The sequence below is a fragment of the Buceros rhinoceros genome, unplaced genomic scaffold (genome assembly GCF_000710305.1).
Source record: "Buceros rhinoceros silvestris isolate BGI_N320 unplaced genomic scaffold, ASM71030v1 scaffold5886, whole genome shotgun sequence".
Lineage (NCBI taxonomy): Eukaryota > Metazoa > Chordata > Aves > Bucerotiformes > Bucerotidae > Buceros > Buceros rhinoceros.
Window position 1 is genome coordinate 73,538 of NW_010416839.1, and position 20,055 is coordinate 93,592.

General features: G+C 40.7%; 1 protein-coding gene across 1 annotated transcript in view; it reads right to left on the reverse strand.

Annotated features, from left to right (window-relative positions):
- Nucleotides 1–587: 587 nt before the first annotated feature.
- The window catches only part of GALK2 (galactokinase 2), a gene marked incomplete at its 5' end in the record, with an annotated part of 43,076 nt that continues 23,608 nt past the window's right edge, over nt 588–20,055 (reverse strand). The window contains 3 exons of the mRNA XM_010137956.1: nt 588–1,056; nt 7,632–7,833; nt 16,428–16,638. Coding sequence (XP_010136258.1) covers nt 849–1,056; nt 7,632–7,833; nt 16,428–16,638 — 621 coding nt within the window. The remainder of the gene's footprint in view (nt 1,057–7,631; nt 7,834–16,427; nt 16,639–20,055) is intronic.

Here is a 20,055-nt window from a genome sequence, read left to right on the forward strand (position 1 = left end):
ATTATATTTAATCCTTTGTAATAGTTTTGCATAAAAATGCAAATCTTCTACCTTGTAGAAGCACTGTTAGGATTCAACAGTTAGAATGTGGTGTTTGGATAACTCAGACCCAAACTTTTGCTTCATTATTTGTTCATTAGGGGACTTAGGGGACTATGTAGTCAATCTGTTCAGCTCACAGTTAGCGTTCATTTTTGTTGAAACTTCCATCACAAGTCATCCTTGCACAAAGAGATATTAAAAACACAGCTAGAAGGAAAGCTTTTCTGCCGAACATAACGTATTCCTAATGTTTTACGTGGCCTGCAGGTGCTCCCCTAACGTAGTCATTAATTACAACAGTAATAATCCTGTTTGAGGAGAGTACAAAACTTCTGATGTTTAGCAAGGTCCTTCCAATTTCTGAATGCTTCAATTTAATCTCCCATTTTTACAGGACAGGAAACAAAAGAATACGCAGCACCCAAAGAGAATAAGCACGGAACAGCCCCGCAAACCTTGCGAGGTTCCTGCCCCACAGTGAAATAGCTCATTGCTCCACTGCTCTTGCTTTTGTGACAGTAAACAGAGAAGAGAGATCTACTGTGACAAAGCATCGTTTTTATTTCAATTTCGGTTTTTCTCGTCAATAGGTTTTTGTAAATCAACGTTTATACTGAAAGATATATTTATTATGAAAAAAGGCTTTACAATCAAAGATTTTTCTTTTAATCAGTTCTTCGGAAATATTTTGATTATAGCAACTGCTCATTACAATGAAAACCAGAAAAGGCATTCATTTACTGCGGCATAGGAAGTACTGCCAGTTCCACATGCCCTACATAGTTTCTTTAAAATTTTTGCGTTCTTTAGGCTTCAACAAAAACCAAAGCTCCTCTTCCAGGTTTGGTAGCAAACAGACTATTATTCTCCAATGCTAACCTTTGGACATCGGTTTCATAATACGCTTTTTTTACATTTTTTAGAAAAATGTTCAGCTTGTCAGTAGGCACCATTGACACAGTGCAGCCACCCCATCCAGCTCCAGTCAGACGTGACCCGATGGCCCCAAATTGCCTAAAACAAAATAACATAAAAAAAATCCTGTAAAACAAACCTAAAAGGCGTCATTTGTCATATATAAAATTCCTATAGAAAACCAGCAAGCACTTTACTCAAAACACATCTACGTAATCTGATTTTTCTGAAGTTCACTTTGTTGTACGTAACATGACAGCAACTGGCAGTTAGAGTTTTGGACAAAAAAAAAAAAAAGCTTTAAACAGTCTTATAGTAATTTCTGTCCATTCCAAGTCACCCTCTTTTATATTGCTTCAGCATCAGCTGTTTTAAGGATCACAGCACAGCTGAGATGAAGAAAGGAGGAGAAGAAAGCAATTGTGTTAGCAACATTCATAAGACATCAGAAGTGAAAACAGAAATACATGACAAAAATAACAAAAGAGGGTTCATAAACTAATTGCACAGGATGGAGGCATGCAAGCCGTTTTCTAATGTGGCAAAGACAAATAGCTCTATTCTTCCAGGGCAGATCTAAAACATGCTGAAGATTCACAGGCTACTGCAGGACTCTGAGCATGCCAGTCAAGCAGGGTTCAGAAACGTCACACAGAGTCCCTGCACTCCAACATCTGCTTATGCTGAACGGACAGAATTCAATCTCTCTCTTTAGAGGAGCCTCATGAACTTAATGAATTTACAGGAGTAGAGGTAAGACAAGAATCAGCAAAAGAATAAATGCTCTTAATAAGGAGGGTGAATAGAAAGAACAATGACAAATAAAATACATCCAAAATAGAAACCATTTCTAGCCTCAAGATACTGGCCTGCCAGAAATGTCCTGCAGCAAATCCCATGCCATTACTCCACTAGATTCAGACACCATCTCATTAGAATTTAGTAGAATTATTTTCATTAGTTTGCTTACCTGTGTTCCTGATCTTTACTTAGACTCAGAAAAAGTAGGAAAATACTATATAATAAGTTTTTTCAAGAATTTTCTAACCTGGTCAGAACAGGATGATTTAGAAAACTCACTTGAAATCTTATTCTCATGAGAGATCTCATCTGATTTGCAAACTAATACTTTTGCTATGTTTCCAATAGCCACACAGGAGAGATCTACCAGTCCCAGAAGGCGTCTGAGGAAGAGGCTGTATCATGTGAGTAACACTGGAAAACAACAGCTCGTTCTGAGTGGGCTGTGGTAATTTTTCACGTGTGCATTTTATGTTAAATGAATCTGATACGCCGCTGGGTTAGTAGAGGCTGAGGTCATATTTCAAGCAAGAACTTACATATGTGTTTGATTCTAAACACGCTTACATCTCTTCTTCAACAAACACTTTCTTCAGTGTCTCTGTGGTGCCGCCCTTCACATTGACTCGATTTTATGTTCATTCTTTATTTCCTGTTGGTGGTTTATTTTACTTATTCCTGTAAGCCACTCATTCTTTGATGCAATTTTTGTCCCTTCTGGTCCATGGAGCAACCTACTAAAATAAGCAGGATCCAATCCAGTCCCAGTTGCAATCAACAGGGAAATTCCCATCAACTTCATAAGGCGCAATCCACTTTTCAGAGTCTGCTACATCAACTGTCTGTACTTGTTTGGTCTGTTACCTCAGCCACAGCTTCATATTTCAGATGATGTCTGGCTCTTATTTTGGTAGACAACTGAAATCCCTTCAGAATTGTTCTGAACCTTTTGCTGATTTCATAATTCTCTGTGGTCATGCTCATGCCTTGTTTTTACTGAGTCATTTAAAAATACTTAGTTGAAATAAAGCATAATGTAGACAGAAAATAGGCCTGTTTGAGAGCTGAAGTCACTGTGTTTCAAAATACTGTGGATAACAGTTTCAAATGTGGTGATATGACGAGACTCTTGGGGCTTAATGCTGAAGAACTTGGTGTATTGATGGGCAGTGCTGTAGCACCTTGAAAACTAGGTACCTGACACTACACAAATTCAAAGGAGAGCACCTAACGCCGCACCTGGTGGAGATGCGGCGCGTGGCAGATGGAACATGAGAAAGTTAACTTTGGAACGGGTCTGAAACTGTCTATTTTGAGTCTTAATCAGTTCAGTCCTAAGCTAGACTCCTCTGGACACGCTCTTCTTCTGCACTGGCATCTACGTCACACATTTATGAAGAGTAGTATGAGCAGACAGTCTTGTGGATGGAGTGCTCGCCCACACAGTGGGCAACGTGGATTTAACGTGTGGGAAATCACCCCGCGTGCTGTGAGGATGAGTAATAGAGGGAGAGATGTGGCAACAAGAAAGTATCTGTAGCCCAGTGTGGGGGCGCTCAGCTCCCAGTCCTGGGTTCTGGCCTTTGCTTCTTGAAGTGGTTATATATATTGTTCCAGTATTCACCGGATAAAAAGAGAATTATCTTAGGAGGAAGGGCATGTGTGTACATGAGAGTGAAAACATGAGTACTGCAGCAAAGGAAAGAAGAATAAAAATGGAAATCCCATAGTTTGGTAAATGGAAGCGATAGGTAAGGCACTGCAGTACCTAATTTTAAAAATAATTGTTCTGTAAGAGGTGAAGAAGTCAGAGCAATAATATTAATTCTAAATACTCCAATTTATGAACCAGCCAATCAGAAAGGATGGAGTTACATTTTGAGATTTAAGTATATAAATGGGGGAGGTATTATACTCACTCTGTTTTGTACTTTTCGTTTGCACTTGAATAGCATCTTTAAGCCCTTCTGGCTCTGAAAGAGCTGCAAGCTTATTTTTGTAGGGTGGCTTTTTGTTCATTTTGTGAATTTTCAAATTCTGCCATGATTCCAGGCTTTGCGGCTTTAAGAAAATCATCAGTGGTAAGAGTCTTGATAAAATGCAGAGCTTTCTTGGCTACCATAATGCACCTGGATGCAATGTAAAAACTGTATATTTTAAAAGTGACAGAGAGGATTCAGCTATTTTCAACCTTAAGGGACGTGACTGGTAACAAAACTGATCACGATTTATAGCACCAAAAGATGGAGAATAAGAGAATGGAAGGAAGTTATTTGCAACACCGAAGGATCCAGAGATACCCAAAAGTACCTAATGAATATTTGTTCCTTAACTGTTACTTATAAAGACTATCAGGTAAAACAGCTACTAACAGCACGAGATAGATTAGAGTAAGCAGACGTCTTCTGTCTTTGCAAAAAGAAAAACACCCCGACTGACCAACTAGTGGTTACAGTTTTCAGCACTACAAACCACAGCAAGTATGGATCCCTTTCTCTCTTGGCAGAGGTTTTACAGTAAAACATAAAGATCTAGGCAAAACAGAAAACATCTGGATATGCAGATTATTCTTCACAGTTTAAACCTTGTAAGGAGAGAGAGTAGTAGACTCGGGCAGTTCTGTGGAATGTGTTTTTGGAAAGGCTTTTTGAAGTTACAGGGCAGCTGTATATCATTGAAGTAAAGAATCTTTATGTAGTTCCTGGCCATTTCTATTATCACATCAGCCAAGTTCTCCTAGAGTGACTATAGTGATTTTATGTCCTTTAGTTTTTTAATGTACAACCTAAGAAAAGTTAAGACTTTTTTTCCAGTGGTTTCCAAACATGAGATGCTGGCTTAAGCTGCCTTGATTTAGAAGAGCTAAACACTTTTAGAAATCTAACCACCGCATCCAAAACACGTCGTGGAATAGCAAACTTCTGAAGGAGGATAGATCTCTTAGGAAATACTCCTGATGGGACAGGTCTGTAAAGAATAATGAACAAATAATCTGCCTGTTTCTGTGCAGTGAATTTAGTAAAAAACCAGATTAAATAATTTTAATATGCCAATTAGAAACCATTTCATGTGAGTGACACTCCACTGTGGTGCTTAGCTGTGCTCATCATTCTAGCTGTGGGCTCTTCTGCTGGTAAGTTAGAAATCTGATGTAACGCGGGCACACACCACACTTTTTTCCTTTGCTACGTCTATTTTGGTGTCTGGAACTGAAATGCTCCGATTAATTTTAATTTAATTTAGTACAACCCTAAATGCATACTGCTTTCCTTTGGGTTCTGTGGCTGTGTCTGTGCTACTGCCTGCAAGCCAGCGTCACGACAGCCGAGCTAGCTCAGAGCAGCAGCTGTCTAGCTGTGAAAGCACAGAGCTCAGCAGAAATGAGAAACAGAGAATTTCCATCCCCACGCTGAGCTCCGCGCTGTACACACTGTTGTTAGCATCCATGGCAGTTTATTCAAATGGAGCACAGGTTCCTCCACGCTGCAGGGCAGATCTTATCAGTTTATACCTGCCTGTGTTCCCGTACTCGAACAGGCTCGTTTTGTCCCAGCATTTCTGAGAACAGGCCCTATCACTATGACTCGAGCTGGATACCTTAAGTGAAGACCCTTAAGTGAAGACCCTTAAAATGGCCAGTCACTGTTGCAAAGTCAGTTGATGCTACTGACTGAGGCATCAACACCAGGTAGTTGCTGTACCTAAAAATAATGCAGATGTGAAGTTTTAAGGCTTGTCCTCTGTCAATGGTGTCACAGAACAGGCAGTGCTGATACCCTGCATTGGATCATGACTTTGTAGCCCAAGAATTCTGGTAATTCAGTAGGGCATAGTCAGCTGAAGACAGAAACTCTGGAGACAATTCTCCTGTCTTGTGTGCATCCCTTTGAGTAGCTGGGATAACCATGGTGAAACTGCCCCACTGAGTAGGGGGCTACAACACGCTGTTGTAGCTTGTTCTATTATGTGGTCATTATGCGATACCATCAACTGAACGTAGCCTGTGAGTTACATACTGGGTTGGCTCCCACGAGAAGGAACGACAATTGTATTGCTAAATTACTATCAGACTGTCCCATGGCTATCAGGGCTGCTCTGTGTTTTATCACAAAGTAGCATGTGTATCCCATATGCCAAATAACCTGCGAATGTCCAGAAGTGTTCTGTTCGGTTTCTGAGTTTGTAGTTTTCGGGCTCAGAGGCTATTCCATCTTGTCTGCACAAGAAATTGGACTAACTGAAATAATCATCTGTATCGTACTCTATCAATTTACAAATGTGGTAAATGGGTACTGCAACTCACAGAATTAAGTAATGTGTTCATAAATTTCATATTTTCATTATAAGCCAGACTAACTTATTAAAAAAAAAAAAGGCAGGTGCTGGTAGAGAAGTGGTTTTGTAACTTTCATTTTGAGGTGGTAATGTATTCATTCACCTTTTTAGCTTCATACTGAAACAGTTTCTGTTTTCTTCAAGACTGAAAGATACGTAGGGAGGAAAGAAAGTGAAAACAACATTTCTTGTCCTCAGGCCTGCAACCACTTACGGTACCCTACATGTCCCTTCGGGCTCAGGGCAGTTTCCCAAACTAAGCGCAGCCTTCTCCAAGAGGTAGTAGGAACCGCAATAGCTGAGCAGGATTATACAGGCAGCATCCTCAGGAGCCGTGATGAAGTGAATGAAGGAAGCAGCTGGGGCAGAGGCAAGGCTGGAGCAGTGGTGGGAAAGCTCAGATAAGCAGCTGTTTATTGCCTCCAGCCACTGTTCAAATGATCAGCAACCACTGAATTCCTTCTGTAGGCACTGAATTTGGATCCCAGTTAGCATAAGACGTCTGTCCATGGTTCAACATACCAGAAAAATGGAAATTGAGAGGGACTGAAACACGTACACCCTTTCATGCTGGCCCTGCGGTACGGAGGGAGTACTGTGTAGAATGCCAGCACTAAGTATTCATTTTTACTTTCTGTGTTAACACGTGCTTGTACCAGGTCTCATCACCCGCTGTAGCAGAGTTACGAAAATAACAGCCTGCTACACACAACAACCTGTGATTTCCAGCTCTCTTCATGCCATTTCTCAAACTCTATTTATTCTGGCTAGAGGATATGAAACTGGGGAGGAAGAGAGGGAGATGAGAAAGGACAAGATGACACTTGGGGAATGCGTTTTGGCGTTGAGAGGACTCGTTTTATTGCAGCCAAACTGAGTCAGGGAACCCAGCTAATGAGGCTGGGGCAGAATGGAGACTGCATAGCGTGGGGAAAGCTCAGATGCACGATGCACAGAGGAGCAGCAGAGTGTTAGCCGCTGTGACAGTTAACACACTCATCTGAACAGTGAAATGCTGACCAACCTGTCTGATATCCTAAATAACACATTTTTTAAACTGAAAAGAATGCCATAGCATTTCACAGTATTCCATTATGATTTCAAGGCAACCTAAGAGTGTGGAACAGCTTGTTATGCCCTGGAATTTCCATGGCGGCAGTTCTGAAATGGTTAAGAAATGTGCAATAAGTAACAGAGTTCAAAGAGAGCAACTAAGATAACTTTTAAAAAAACCCAGTTATGACTTCTGCAACTTCAAAAACAATAGCCAACAGCCTAACGTAACACTTGTGATGATGAGTCAGTCCAAAAGCAAAGCCTGTAATAAAGCTGTAAATGCAGCTTTCATCTGAAAGTATTACACAGACGTCAGCAGGGAAACAATTGACCATGTAATGTCCCTGCAGGAGATTAATTCGGTAATAAGAGCCAAGAATACTTTCATTTTAAAATTGCAATAGCCAACGATGTCATACTTTCTCATCAATTCAAACAGTATTCTCAACAGGCGATTACTCTTCCTTGTGGTCAAAACTTACAGGCAGATGTCTACCAGCCGATCCAGTTCTGGACAGCTGCATTCGTACATCTCCCTGCAGCTGATATGGCTCTGGTTCATTAATTCTCCCAGCAGCTGGATTGCATTGGCAGGTGCTTCACTGCATATCTTCTTAAATTCCAGCACTCGGGCAGCTTCACTATACACATGCTTTGCACGCTGGTATAACTTAAAGCTGGAAACTAAACAAAATTGAATATTAAGTACTACAGTCATCCATTACTATTCACTACAAAAGGAACATACAAAACCATAGTAAATTACATTTTTTCAGTAATTTATATTTTCTATGAGAACTCTCTAGGCTAAAAGTCTTCTGCTTTTTTAAAAGCTCTAATAATATAGTATTTAGAGTTCATCAAAATACAAAGTTCACATTTTGTTCATGTTGATAACTTCATGCATGAACTCTGGTTATTTGCTGTGTCACTGAACAGACCCTGTCTCTCCTTTCACTCGGCAGAGGCAGCCACAAGTTGAGGAGTTAGCAGTGACATCAGTTAGAACATTAAAGCTCTCAGGTTTTCAAATACCAGCAAAGCCGAGTGATGAGAACTCCGGACAGGTACCCAGTGCCCTGCAGGCAGCCACTGCCCAGCGCCCGTTGGCCCAGGGCGTTTTGAGACTGCATCAGTTGTGTAACTGTGCAGATGGACATTTCCTTGAAAAACAACAAGCACCCACCACTTGGTTTTGTTGTTGTTTTTTAAAGAGATTCACACAAATGCTGTTAGCCGTATTTCCTGGTGCGGAGGTACGGAAGCCCTCTCCAGTACTTTCACAGTGATGCAGGCTCACCCTGACTGTAAATAACACCGGGTCACAGGTACAGTGAAGAGCATCTGTGCTTTCAGTTTGCTTTCCAGGGTTTGGTTTTGGTGTGTTACCAGCCAGCATGTCAGTGCTGCCTGTGTGTCTCTGAAGAGATGTCACGACCAGATGGGTGCTGCTTGGTGTTGACTTAAAAGATCAAAGGCTAGGGCAAGGATTTTGGCTACAACTTTTCTGTTGTGCCATAGAAAGCAGTTCCTCTGGGAAGGGTGGGGTGGTGCCCAAACCTGCATGGCTGGCAGGGTAGAGACCTCCACCAAGCGTGAACAGTGGGGCATGAAAAGGACGGGGACAGCTGTAGTCAAAGGCTGATCCTCAAGCTGCTCCTCTTGACGGGAGGGTTTGGATTGTAACTAGTATCTGAGAATATCTGCCTTTCCCAAGTGTGTGTTGTGGTTCATTGTTTTTCCTCTCCCAATATAGTTCTGTTGGCTTTAATATCACGGCTGCTGTTGAGGATGTATTGTTCACCAGATGCATGTTTGACATAATTTAATTTATGATTAAATTGGTTTACTTGAGCTGTTTGGGTGGTAAATTTAGAGAAGTGGACTTTATGTGGAGCACCAACTGTAGTACGTTTCCTTATTTCAACACAACTCAAGCACACTCTTGTTAGAGCACCTCAGAACATCCCTCACTTTCCTTCTGCATGTAAATTATCCTTTAGAGTGAGGTCTCTCTTGTCATTTCAGCTTCTTGTCTCTCTTGCTTTCTAAAATGGCTGATGAAACACTCAGATAGAGGTAAAAAGGGAAGAGGGACAAGCCCCGTATTCAAAACAGAACTTGCTCTCTGACCTGGACACGTGGAGTGCCTACTTGGCTGTTCCATGGAGACTGCCAAGTTCTGGAGCCACTTCTGACGATTTCAGCAATCTACACTTGCAAGTATATGCAAAAATCTTCCTTGAAAGACTGGAAACAAAATTGCATCCAGTATTCAGAGTCTTGTGTGTACACTCCAGATTGCAACCCTTTCAGACTAGAACTTCAGCAGCAGCTGTATAATCCCTTTATATTTCTCTGGAGTAAGTGTAAATCACAACTGTGAATGGTAAAATCACAGCGCTGAGAGAGACACGAGTAGTCTAAAATGACAGAGAAACACTGAAGGTAGCAGTGTTCTGCTACTGGTGATACTGCTTCTAGGGAGATTTATTTTGTAATTCAATACAGCCTGCTACCGAGGAGCCCTGCGTGCTGTCCTCTGAACAGGCCTTCTGAATGCACTGCAAACTAGGACAGAAATGAGAAAACAGAATGCCCCCAGAAACATCATCCTGAGAGTATCACACAGGAAGAGCACATCTTGGTTTCCCATTTCGGGGTGTGCTTTACCCCGCTGATTTGGCTGCTGCTGGAGTTACTTCCACTGCGTTTTGCAGAGATGTCACAGCATTTTCGAGTGCTGAAGAAAGGCAGCTTGGCCTGTTTTGAGGGATGGTTTCTCTTTAAATACTTTTATAAGCCATTGTTTTAGAGCAAGGAGATTTATAAATGTGCATTTGTTTAGGGAATATCTGAAGTTGCGTGAGAGATTGCCATAGCTCGCACTCTCTTGTAAATCACCATTGCACAGTAGTAACCCGAAGAATGAACTGAAAACATGTCTGGTTCCAATTGTAAGGCAACAGGCTTGCCAAAGGCTGTGATTGATTCGGAGACCACCCTTCAGAAGAGCACTGCTCTACGGGCCAGATTACCTTAAAAATCTCCAGGGCTGCGTTGCACCCTTCATGCTATGAATTGGCAACCAGAATGGGCGCTGTGGCTACTGGCTGCCAGCCAGGAGATCTGAGCTGCGTCCTTGACAGCAGTCGCTCCCAGGAGAGCCGCTCTGTGCAGGGGAGAATTTGCTACCTTGACGCTGGCTTGCTCTTGATGCGAAAGCAATTCTTTCAGGCAGCTCTCAAGTAAGAGAGCGCGGCTGTAGGCTATTTTCAGACTCCTTTGTGGGCATTTACTGAATTAGTATCGGTTGAAGGCTGGGATCGTTATGTTAGCTCTTGGTTGGTTATGGGCAGCATCTTATTTCAGAAAATTATGTTTGTGTTTAAAAATACTTTTTTTTTTTTTTATAGTTTGCTTTTCCTCTCTGGCAGTTTACTGTTCAGGTAAAATTATCTGCAGGACAGCAACCCCTCTGTACTCTGTCAGTCCTGTTCTAAAATAATGAAATGATTCACATTACTTTCAGCTTTCAACACCAAATGGCTCCGAGAATAGAGAGACCCTCTTGCACCTCTTGTGTTTGGATGGGCATTCCAACTAACCATCGCTATATCATCAAAGATGGCAGAGCACGTATTTCCAAAAATTACATCTATGTTGGAATCTCCATCACAGCCCATATATTAGATCCACAGAAATAAGATCTGAATTAACAGGACCTGCCAAAGAGCTATGGAGGCTGTGATTTTAGAGAAGTGCAGGAACAGAACAGAATCCGCATGCTTTGTGTGGCCACATTTTTTACAATTAAAAAGGACTGATTTCCTAAGTCATACCCTGTCACGGTTAAGAGAAACAAAACCAAAGTGCACATGATTAGTTTATATACGAACCAGGGCTGGAGTGCTCTGAAAGAGGGAAAACTGGAGCCCCCAAGTGAACCTTCCAGTGTCACACAGGACTGGATTACATGGTCTCACCCTCTGTGGTGCTCGAAGGAGAGCAAAAAAGTAGGTTTTAGGGAACTAATGCCAGATTCTTAAAAGCACATGGACCCTTGAATCTGTTACACTGTATGAAAATTAGGTACTAAATCTAACTGAAAATGTAAATATACTTAATCCAGTAAACTATAAAGGCCTGATTTCTCCCACTTAAACTTATTTCCAGTATAGGCATATAGATACTCTCGGCTTCATCTTCTGTCAGTGAAAAGGACAGGTCAGGTAAGGGTTTATCCCACCCGAGACCCGGATTGCCCTGTGGTACCCACTGCTCTGGTGACTAGGGAGGAACCTAAAACTGCCAGTGCACTGAAACGAGCTGGCTGCCGTGCTGCCCTCATTGGCTAGGGCATGTCTGAAGTAATGTTTCTTCCATGAGGGGATCTGTGCAGTATCCAGTTCGGGTGCTCTGCTTGTTTAAAATGACATAGCACCATTTGGACTGAGGGAGATTTGTATCAGCTGAGAGTCTGGTCTCTGACCAGAATCATGCTCTCAAAAACTGTTCCTTGAAAATCCGGTTTCCCCTCTGCCACATCCTGCATAGCTCGCTGCCACGCTGGAACGAACTGTTTGATTTTAGACCTAGACAGACTCGCACAATCAGAATCTCAGGGTCTCTTCTGTCCCTGTATGTATGGAGTATGAGTATGGAGACTGTGATTTACTTTATGTGGTATCAGCCGTGTGCAGAAGTTTCTTGTGGGCTCAAGAAAGAGGGTAAGCAATACCATTAGGGATTGAGACAGATACAGATCAGAAGAAATTAAAGTCAAAGTGAGACCAAAGAAAACTTTAAGGAGGAGAAGGAATCCCGTATCTGGGTCTGCTCTTGGTGACATTTTGTCATTAAGTTTTTAAAGCATTTTGCCTGTTTTTGGCCTGCTGTTGGAGGAGCTAATCCACCTTCCAGGTAGAGCCTCCCTAGCTGTGTTTCTGAAGTTTCAAAGGGGACACAGTGAATCTACTACAGGGCATCTTCTCCACTGTTAACTGCTTTGTATTACCAGTCCTTATCGGTTTTTTCCGAGAATATCAGCAGCTCTTGCTGACCCTTTGTGGATTCGCTGCATCTCAGCTTTGCTCCTTGGTGGAGGATTTCTGTAATGTCAGGTAACCATGAACAGGTACACTCAGTTCACTTACAAACCACTAAATGCCCTGGAAAGAAACGGTGACATTTTCCAGTGCACTCATAGCTCACATTGCAGCAAGAACTTTCCAAGTTGTTAAGACACAGCAGACTAATATAAATGGAAGTTTATCCAAAATGCATATAAAATCTCTTAAAAATAAACAAAAATCCTGGGCTATTAGGCCCAAATAACTGTGGGTTAATTAAATATTACAGCAAAGCTTACTGTGGGTTTTCAACTGCATAGTCATATTTTTTATTTGAGCTTCACAAAAATTGTGCAAACCTGTCCGCCCCAATTACAGGGTTTTCTATTCTTTAGAGTTAAACATTGTGGCTTCTCAGCAACTTGTACTATTTGTTACAACTTCAGCTTTAGCAGATTCCTTTCTTTAGAGACTTCCTGTACAAGTCTATCTGACCTTTAGCTAAAGACCAACTTCTTCAGGCTATATATTTTTTTCTAGTTGCTTTGGCAGCTTCTTTAGATATGTTTCACTGAAGATTAATGAGCTGCACATGGTTGATGGGACTGTTAGAAATCTACAACAGGAAAAACTCACTGACACAAAATCATGGAGGGGACAGTTTCTACCCCCATTACTCATGTGGAATAGTACCCTTCTCTGTTAGGCATCCTGCTGATTGAACGTGATGAGGGTGAAGGTTTCTGGCTCATAAGAAAATGCTGCCAGATGGCTTTAATTTGAGCCAGATTATGAACCCCCTACTCAAAGTGGGGTCTACTGGGACTGCTCAAGTAACTGTTTGCAATCTGGCTTTCTGAAAATAAACCAGGGGACGAGTCACTGCTGGATTCAGTGACCCATTTAGCAGACACCTGCTTCAAGATTATGATAACCACTAGTTTAAAGTGATTTTTCCTCCAAAGGAATGCTAGCTTTAACAGGGATTTCACAACTAGCCTAGGCTGTTCAGTCCTCACCTAACTTGTGGCGCACCCCAAAGGCCTGCATCCTCCAGGTGGCTGTATGGGATCTGCCTGGAGCAGCTGCCTCGCTTAGAACCATCCCAAGAAAACCTGGTTTTTGTGGAAGTGATGGTATGTTCCCAAATTTCTCCATGGCATGGATCAGCCTAAGGCTGGAGTAGGCACCTGGACCCTCAAGCTGAGAAGTGGCCTTAGCTCTACCAGTTTGGAGGTAACTTCTGCTCATGTAAAACAAGGGCACTCTGCTAACGCACATGTCAAAGCTTTATGTATCCCAGAGCAGGCAGACAAAATATCTGAGAGTCCACCTTCACAGACGCCTGTCTGTGCAAGTAAAGTTGAAACTGTTCTTGCTCTGAGATCAGCATTAATACAAATTACTTGGCAGTGGAAATGAAACGCTATTCAAGCACCACTCATTGAAGCTGCAGCACAGATTTAGAATTCTCTTTCCAGGGGAAAAATAAGAGGGCAGTAAACAGCCAAATCCACACAGCAAAAGGATGTCTGCTCCTCCCATGGCGATTTCATTCCCAGGTTTAAAAATCTAAATTAGATTACAATTTTAAACATGAAAAGGAAAAATCGGCTTAAAAGTACCTCATTTAAGCAGGAAAAACGCATTTCATGGTTAAAGGAATACATTGTTTTACAGGAGAATATCCTTTTGTGGTGAAAGTTATAAATACCTAATGTCCCACAATCACCACACGCTAAATGTTCTGTGAAGCACTCGAATCCAAGTCAAAATTATGGCAGAGTGCACCTTAGAAAGTAATAAGTATTATTTTTCTAGAGATATTCAGAAGCTGCAAGTGCAATCCATGTGCAGACATTCACAAGGGAGATTTAAACTCAGGATTTTGAGTTGGCCAAGGAACAACTTCAAGAAGTTGATGCACAATCTGTACTTCTCTACACCTGGAGATCAAGTGGGCGAACAGCAGAAATCCTTGAGTACCTGCCTATAAAAGAGATAAAAAGTTGCTGTGCGCTTCCACGCCTGGCCTGGGACTTGCCCAAAGCCTGCCCAGGCCATTTTTCTTTGGGATGTGGAGTTTTTATCTGATCAGCCTTATACACCTACAAAACTTTATGGAAGCATACGGTGCCATCACTGGAGGAGTAGAGGAGGCAAAGCTAGACTTAAAGCTAGAACTGTATTTACAAAGCGCTTTGAGATCCTTGAACACAAGATACAATGCCAGTATAAAACATTATTTGTAACTATCACTGGGCTTGGAATAATATAAAATATCAAAGTACTGAAAATTTACATTCAGCCGCAGAGAAGGCTCAGAATCCAGGAAATTAGCTAAACAGTAATTCTCATGCTAATAATTTACGAGAAAAGTTGATAAAATGTGTACAAAGAAAGAAAGATACCCTAAACATTATGGTTCTTTCTTCATGTTGAACAAAGAAGTTCAACAACATTCTGAAATTCTCTGCAGAGATTACTTACTTGTATGTTTTCTCTCAAGCAGAAGCCAGGCATTGTCATTAAAATACAGTGGGAAAGGAGAGGGGAAATAAGAAAAATATTTTTGTCAAACAGCCTCTGGTTTTCCAAAGCCAACATAAAATGTAATTTGTTTAGAGTGTAACAAAAACAAACAGTGGATTTAGATTCCTTCTTTCTGTGTCTGTCTTGTTCTTTGCATATAGTTTTACAGAAATCTGTTATTTAGTTTTGTATTGTACAGGCAAAGAGGCTTTCAGCATAACCCATTTTAACTGGCCTTATCAAATGAAATGATGGTCATGCAAGTTTAAGAGATTCTGTTCAGCAAACATCTATAAACACTGTTCAGAGCTACAGTATAAAATTACCTTTGAGTTTCTTCTATAGCTTTTATCTGTACATTTTTTATCCATATTCTTGGTTTTTAGAAAAAAACACCAAACCAAAATAACCTGTACAAACAATTAAATTCTACGGAACTCTAGAATTTTGTTTGGTAAACCAGGTGTAAGGAGTATAAACATCTGTAAGCTAATAGTCTTGTATTGCTTCATGCAGGGGAGAGTAAGGGGACAGCACAGAAGTTTACAACCTTGTAGTTGAGTGAGCTATACAGTTCAGTACATTCCTCATGTACATACAGCACACAGTTGTTATTACGCTTTCTGTGCAGATAAAGGGCTGGATTAAGAGATCGTATTCCATCCTGGTACCTCTCTGGCAATATAATTAGACAATAAGATAGTTTCATACTCTCTGATAACACTGGGATGCAAAACAGATGTTAGATTCAGGACCTGATCCTTGGTCAATATATAAAGCTTACAGTTGTTCCAGATATACAGATTATTTGATTATAAGCATCAAGTATATGAAAGCAGTCTTGGAAAGGACTGGCAAGGATATAATTCAGCTACAAAACAGTAGCGGTGTTAAGGCTAGTGAAGGGAAACAAGGAAGTAAGGATTAATTTAAGTTCTTAAAGAAAGATTCTAATCCCACTTGGGAACCTGTTATGAACGTAAATCGATTATTTCATAAATGCTCTATTACTCAGTATTACCAGCAACCCTTACATGTGCAACCAGGATCCATGCCATGTGTGCCAATGCTCATGACCGCACGGTATAATCATAAGCAATAACACATGGGAAATACTTGAAATAATAGCAAATCCATCACCTCCAAAAAAAAGAAAAAATTGATAGTGGCAGAAACTTCTTTCTCAGGAGATGACACGCTGCCCAGTGCATGTTTTATGAAGTGGTCATGTATTTATCAATTCAAAAACAGAAACACGAGCTACATCTATGCTGGTCTGTAACAGTAGTTAAGGAAGAGCAAATATGATTCATTTTAATGCTGCTGTAAGCATCCAAAATGTTTGGGTTTGTTAGAGCTATTGCCTAAAAAGGAAGCCTAGTTTAGGCTTTTCCCCAGAAAAAAAAAGTGGGTTACTTAGAGATGACTCTCAAACAGCACAGGCTAAAATAGTAAGTGATCTGCTACTACTACCATTTTAGAAACAGTTCAATCAAATTAAAATTTTGTTCTATTTTAAGTTAAAAGTTAGAATTAAAATCATTATATCAATTCTTTCACTTTCCACCGAGGGTTCTGGCAAGCCTTTCATCACTTGCAGTACTTATTAATATATAAACCTTTTATATAACACAAACATTGTACACTAAAACCCCCCATTTCATATATGCTTACCATCTTGCGTGTTTGGACTAAGGATCTGAGAGCGGAGCTCCTCCAGGCTAATTCCCAGGCATTTACAAATTTCCTCTGTGCTGTAAGGCTCAGGATGTAATACCTCCTCGACAATGGTCAGCATTTCCGCCAGGCTAACTCCTAGCTTGGTCTGTACATCGTGGAGCTTCAACATTTTTTTCCAGTCCAAGCCTTTTGACTTTGAGAGAAGCTAAAATTCAAAGAAATAAAACAGAAAATATTGTGCCTTCTTGTTTAGAACTATGTAATTGTCCATAAGCACCTTTAAGACCCAACTGTTCTTCTCACTTCTTAACTGGGAATCATGAGAAGCTACTTTCTCTCAAGATACAGCAGATAATCATTATACTTATTCAGAAAAGGTCTGTGAATGTCAGATATTCTTCCCTCAAATCAGGTGCTGTCTGTAAAAGCCCTCTTTGGCGTTATTTGTGTGATATCAAAGCGGTGATCTATCCTCCTCCATGGATGCTGTTACTTCAAGCACCCGATAACCTTTACAGTGACATTCAGGCAATTGCTTACACAAATGCTATGATACTTTAGCACTCAAAGTCCCTAAGAAGTCTGCTTCTGTACTGTTAGAATTTTCTCTAACATTGAAAACTCAGTTTGACCTTTCCAGTATGATCCTGGAGTTTTCTGATGAATATTTGAGGTTGTCATTAAAACTCTTTCTCATCATAGCCTTAGAAATATGGAAGTGTGTATAAGATTTGCAGGAGAATTAACCGTAACCTTTCTCCATCTCTAGAGTTTAAAGTAAATTTTAGGTATGTTCTTTTAACATCCAATTTAAAGGAAGTTTTGAGCATTGCAAGAAGGTTTTAATGTTAGTCAGAATCTTCTCCGTTCCTGCATGATTGCTATGATGCTGATTAGTTATAGACGTATCTGGTTTTCCCACTCCAGACAATGATGTCATGCTTTGTATATCTTTGTGATGTTTTGGCAATTGACAGTAGTTACTTCAACCCACCAGAATCCTCAAAGGAAATATGCCAAAGAGTCTTTGCTCTGGAAGGTTGCTACACATGTTGATGCTCTCATGTGCCTATCGAAAATGGTTGAGTGAAGCAGCTTTCATCATACGGTGGAATGTTTTTAATGTTATGAATTACAGAAGAATATTAAGTGGTCATTGTGGAATGCTACTGATGTACCACTTTTAATTTCAACAGATTACTACAGAGTAAAACACAGATTAAAACACATACCGATGTCATTTTACTGTGCTGCTAATTACCTGACATACCTGCAGTTCTGCACCATTTCAGTTGAGAATAAGGTTTTCAGGTGTGCCAGATCAGGCTGTATGTTTGCGGAGACTTTAAACCAGTGCACCAAGACCAGGGAATGACATCTTCCCCCTGTTCAGATCAGCATTAAAACCTCTAATCAACAGGGCCAAGATTTCACCCAGCATGTTTTGTTACTCTTCTCAATAAATCCTGGTTTTGAGTAAGATTGGTTTGAAATCATTTCAATCTCAGTTCAGCAAAGCCATTTAACTTCCTGGGTTAAAAACTCATGGGATTTACATACATTTCTGAAAAGTATTTGTTTGGCTTTGTGCAAAGTTATAGCATGAAAGTTAAGCAGAAGATCTGCTGCCCAACTATTATCTACCAAGTCTCACCCTCCTCCTCTCCTCCAGCAGTGCTTTTGCAGGGGTTCTTCCAGTTTTGCTTTATTACAGTATATAAAAATTAACTACTTTTGGTGCCATCTAGTGACTTGCTAAGATTTATGAGAGGTTCAGTAGAGCAGAACAAACAAAATCGAATCAAAATCCTAATCATATGTCTCTGTTGCCATCTAAAACACCGTTTCAGAGGTAAAGAAGCAGCACTGTCTAGAAGCTAATGCAGAAATCAGGGCGAGAAAATTTTCTTGTGAAAGACTGATTAAATAACTTCTGGCCTGCTTCTCAAAGGCTCTGAGTACCTGGAACTCCACAGCCTTTGTGTAATTGTAGTTTAGCCTACTTACTGGTAAGTTAGAAGAATGATTACCGCTTCATTTGTTTTACTCAAATACTCGCATCTTACGTTGGTGCACGTTTGCGGCACTCTTAAATCTGGTTCGAGGTATTAAATGAACAGAAATTCTTTTCTTCCTACTTTAATCCTAATGTTCAGCACCTCCTAGACTTCATTACCAGAAGTTAAGCAGAACTAAGAATTTACCAAAAAATAATGTTCTGTAAGGCAACAAAAATTTTTCTACTTTATTTTTTAGTAAATAATGCCCTGTAGAAATACGTCACATCTGATCCCGTTTCTATACTTCTAGGGAGATGCTGTATTTTAGATGAGCTGACTATGCTGGGGTTTGACAGGTCAGATGTTCCAAACGGAAATGGACCCTGTCTGGCCAGCGGGCAGGGCTTTCCTGGAAAGGTCTGTACTGCGTATAGCAAAGTTTCAATTCTAACAGCGCTGGGGAAAATGTTACGGGCAAACAGAAATGGTTTTTGAAAACAGTCTAGGCGCAGCAGCTCAACTTGTAATGGACACAGAACAGAAATGGGAAAAAATCCCATCTCTTTAATGTACAAAAGTAATCCCAATACTGATCCCACAGTTGGATATTTTGTTGATGATCTCTGACTAGATGGATTAAGGATGTGGACATCATGCAGCTGGCTCTTAACTGCCAGGATACAGCAGGCTTTATTGTCCTTCATTGTTCAATGCAGGCACAGTGGGGAACTGGAAGTAACTGAGAGGGAAACATGCTTAGCAAATGATGGGACAAATATAGATAAAAGAAATAGAAATAAAAGGAGTAAGTATAGGGATACTTAGCCCTTACACTTTGCATTTCTATAATGTCATCTGAGCATGTTTCCACTTTTAACAAACATTAGTTGATCAACTCTATGGCATTCCAGCTTCAGACATTCTTGGTGCTATTCTATAGCTGACAGTGAAGTGAACCACACACGGTGAAGCAGGGCAGAGCACAGCATTCACTAATGCTACTATTTATCCTGCAGCACCTACTGTGAGGGTTTTCTGAAATATAAAGTACAAGTTAATTTCCTTTGGAATTGCGGGCGCTCTGCAGAACATAAGCGTCTTCAGACACATTGTTAACAGAGTACAGGAAAGCACTCTGAGGCTACAACAAGAATAGAGAAAGCAAAAAAAAAACCAAGCAAACCAAATGACTGTCCAGGAGGGAAGGGAAAGGAACAAAACCTGAGGAAGGTAGGTTTGTGAGGATGATCAAGAGTTCACTTTCTGTAGGGCAGACTGGTATCAAACTGCTCTACGCGAACACCAGCAGGGATACGTTGTGTTGGCATCTTTACTTACATGGAGCTTTTTGTGAACACTATGAAATTCTAGAATGACGGGGGAGAAAAAGCCTATCCTAAGGCACTTACCAACAAGAATTTCTTTTAAAGCATTATCGCGAGGCCCAGCATGTTACTTCATAGCTTCATTAGCTTAATGGTACTTAAAAGACTTCCCTGCTTTCACTTACATACCTGCCTTCCTTCACCCCACTGTAACCCGTTCCTAAAGACAGTCTTTTCCTGGCTCACCGTACTTTCCTAGTGTGTGCAGCTGTCCATCTGGGTAGCATATGTTTAAAA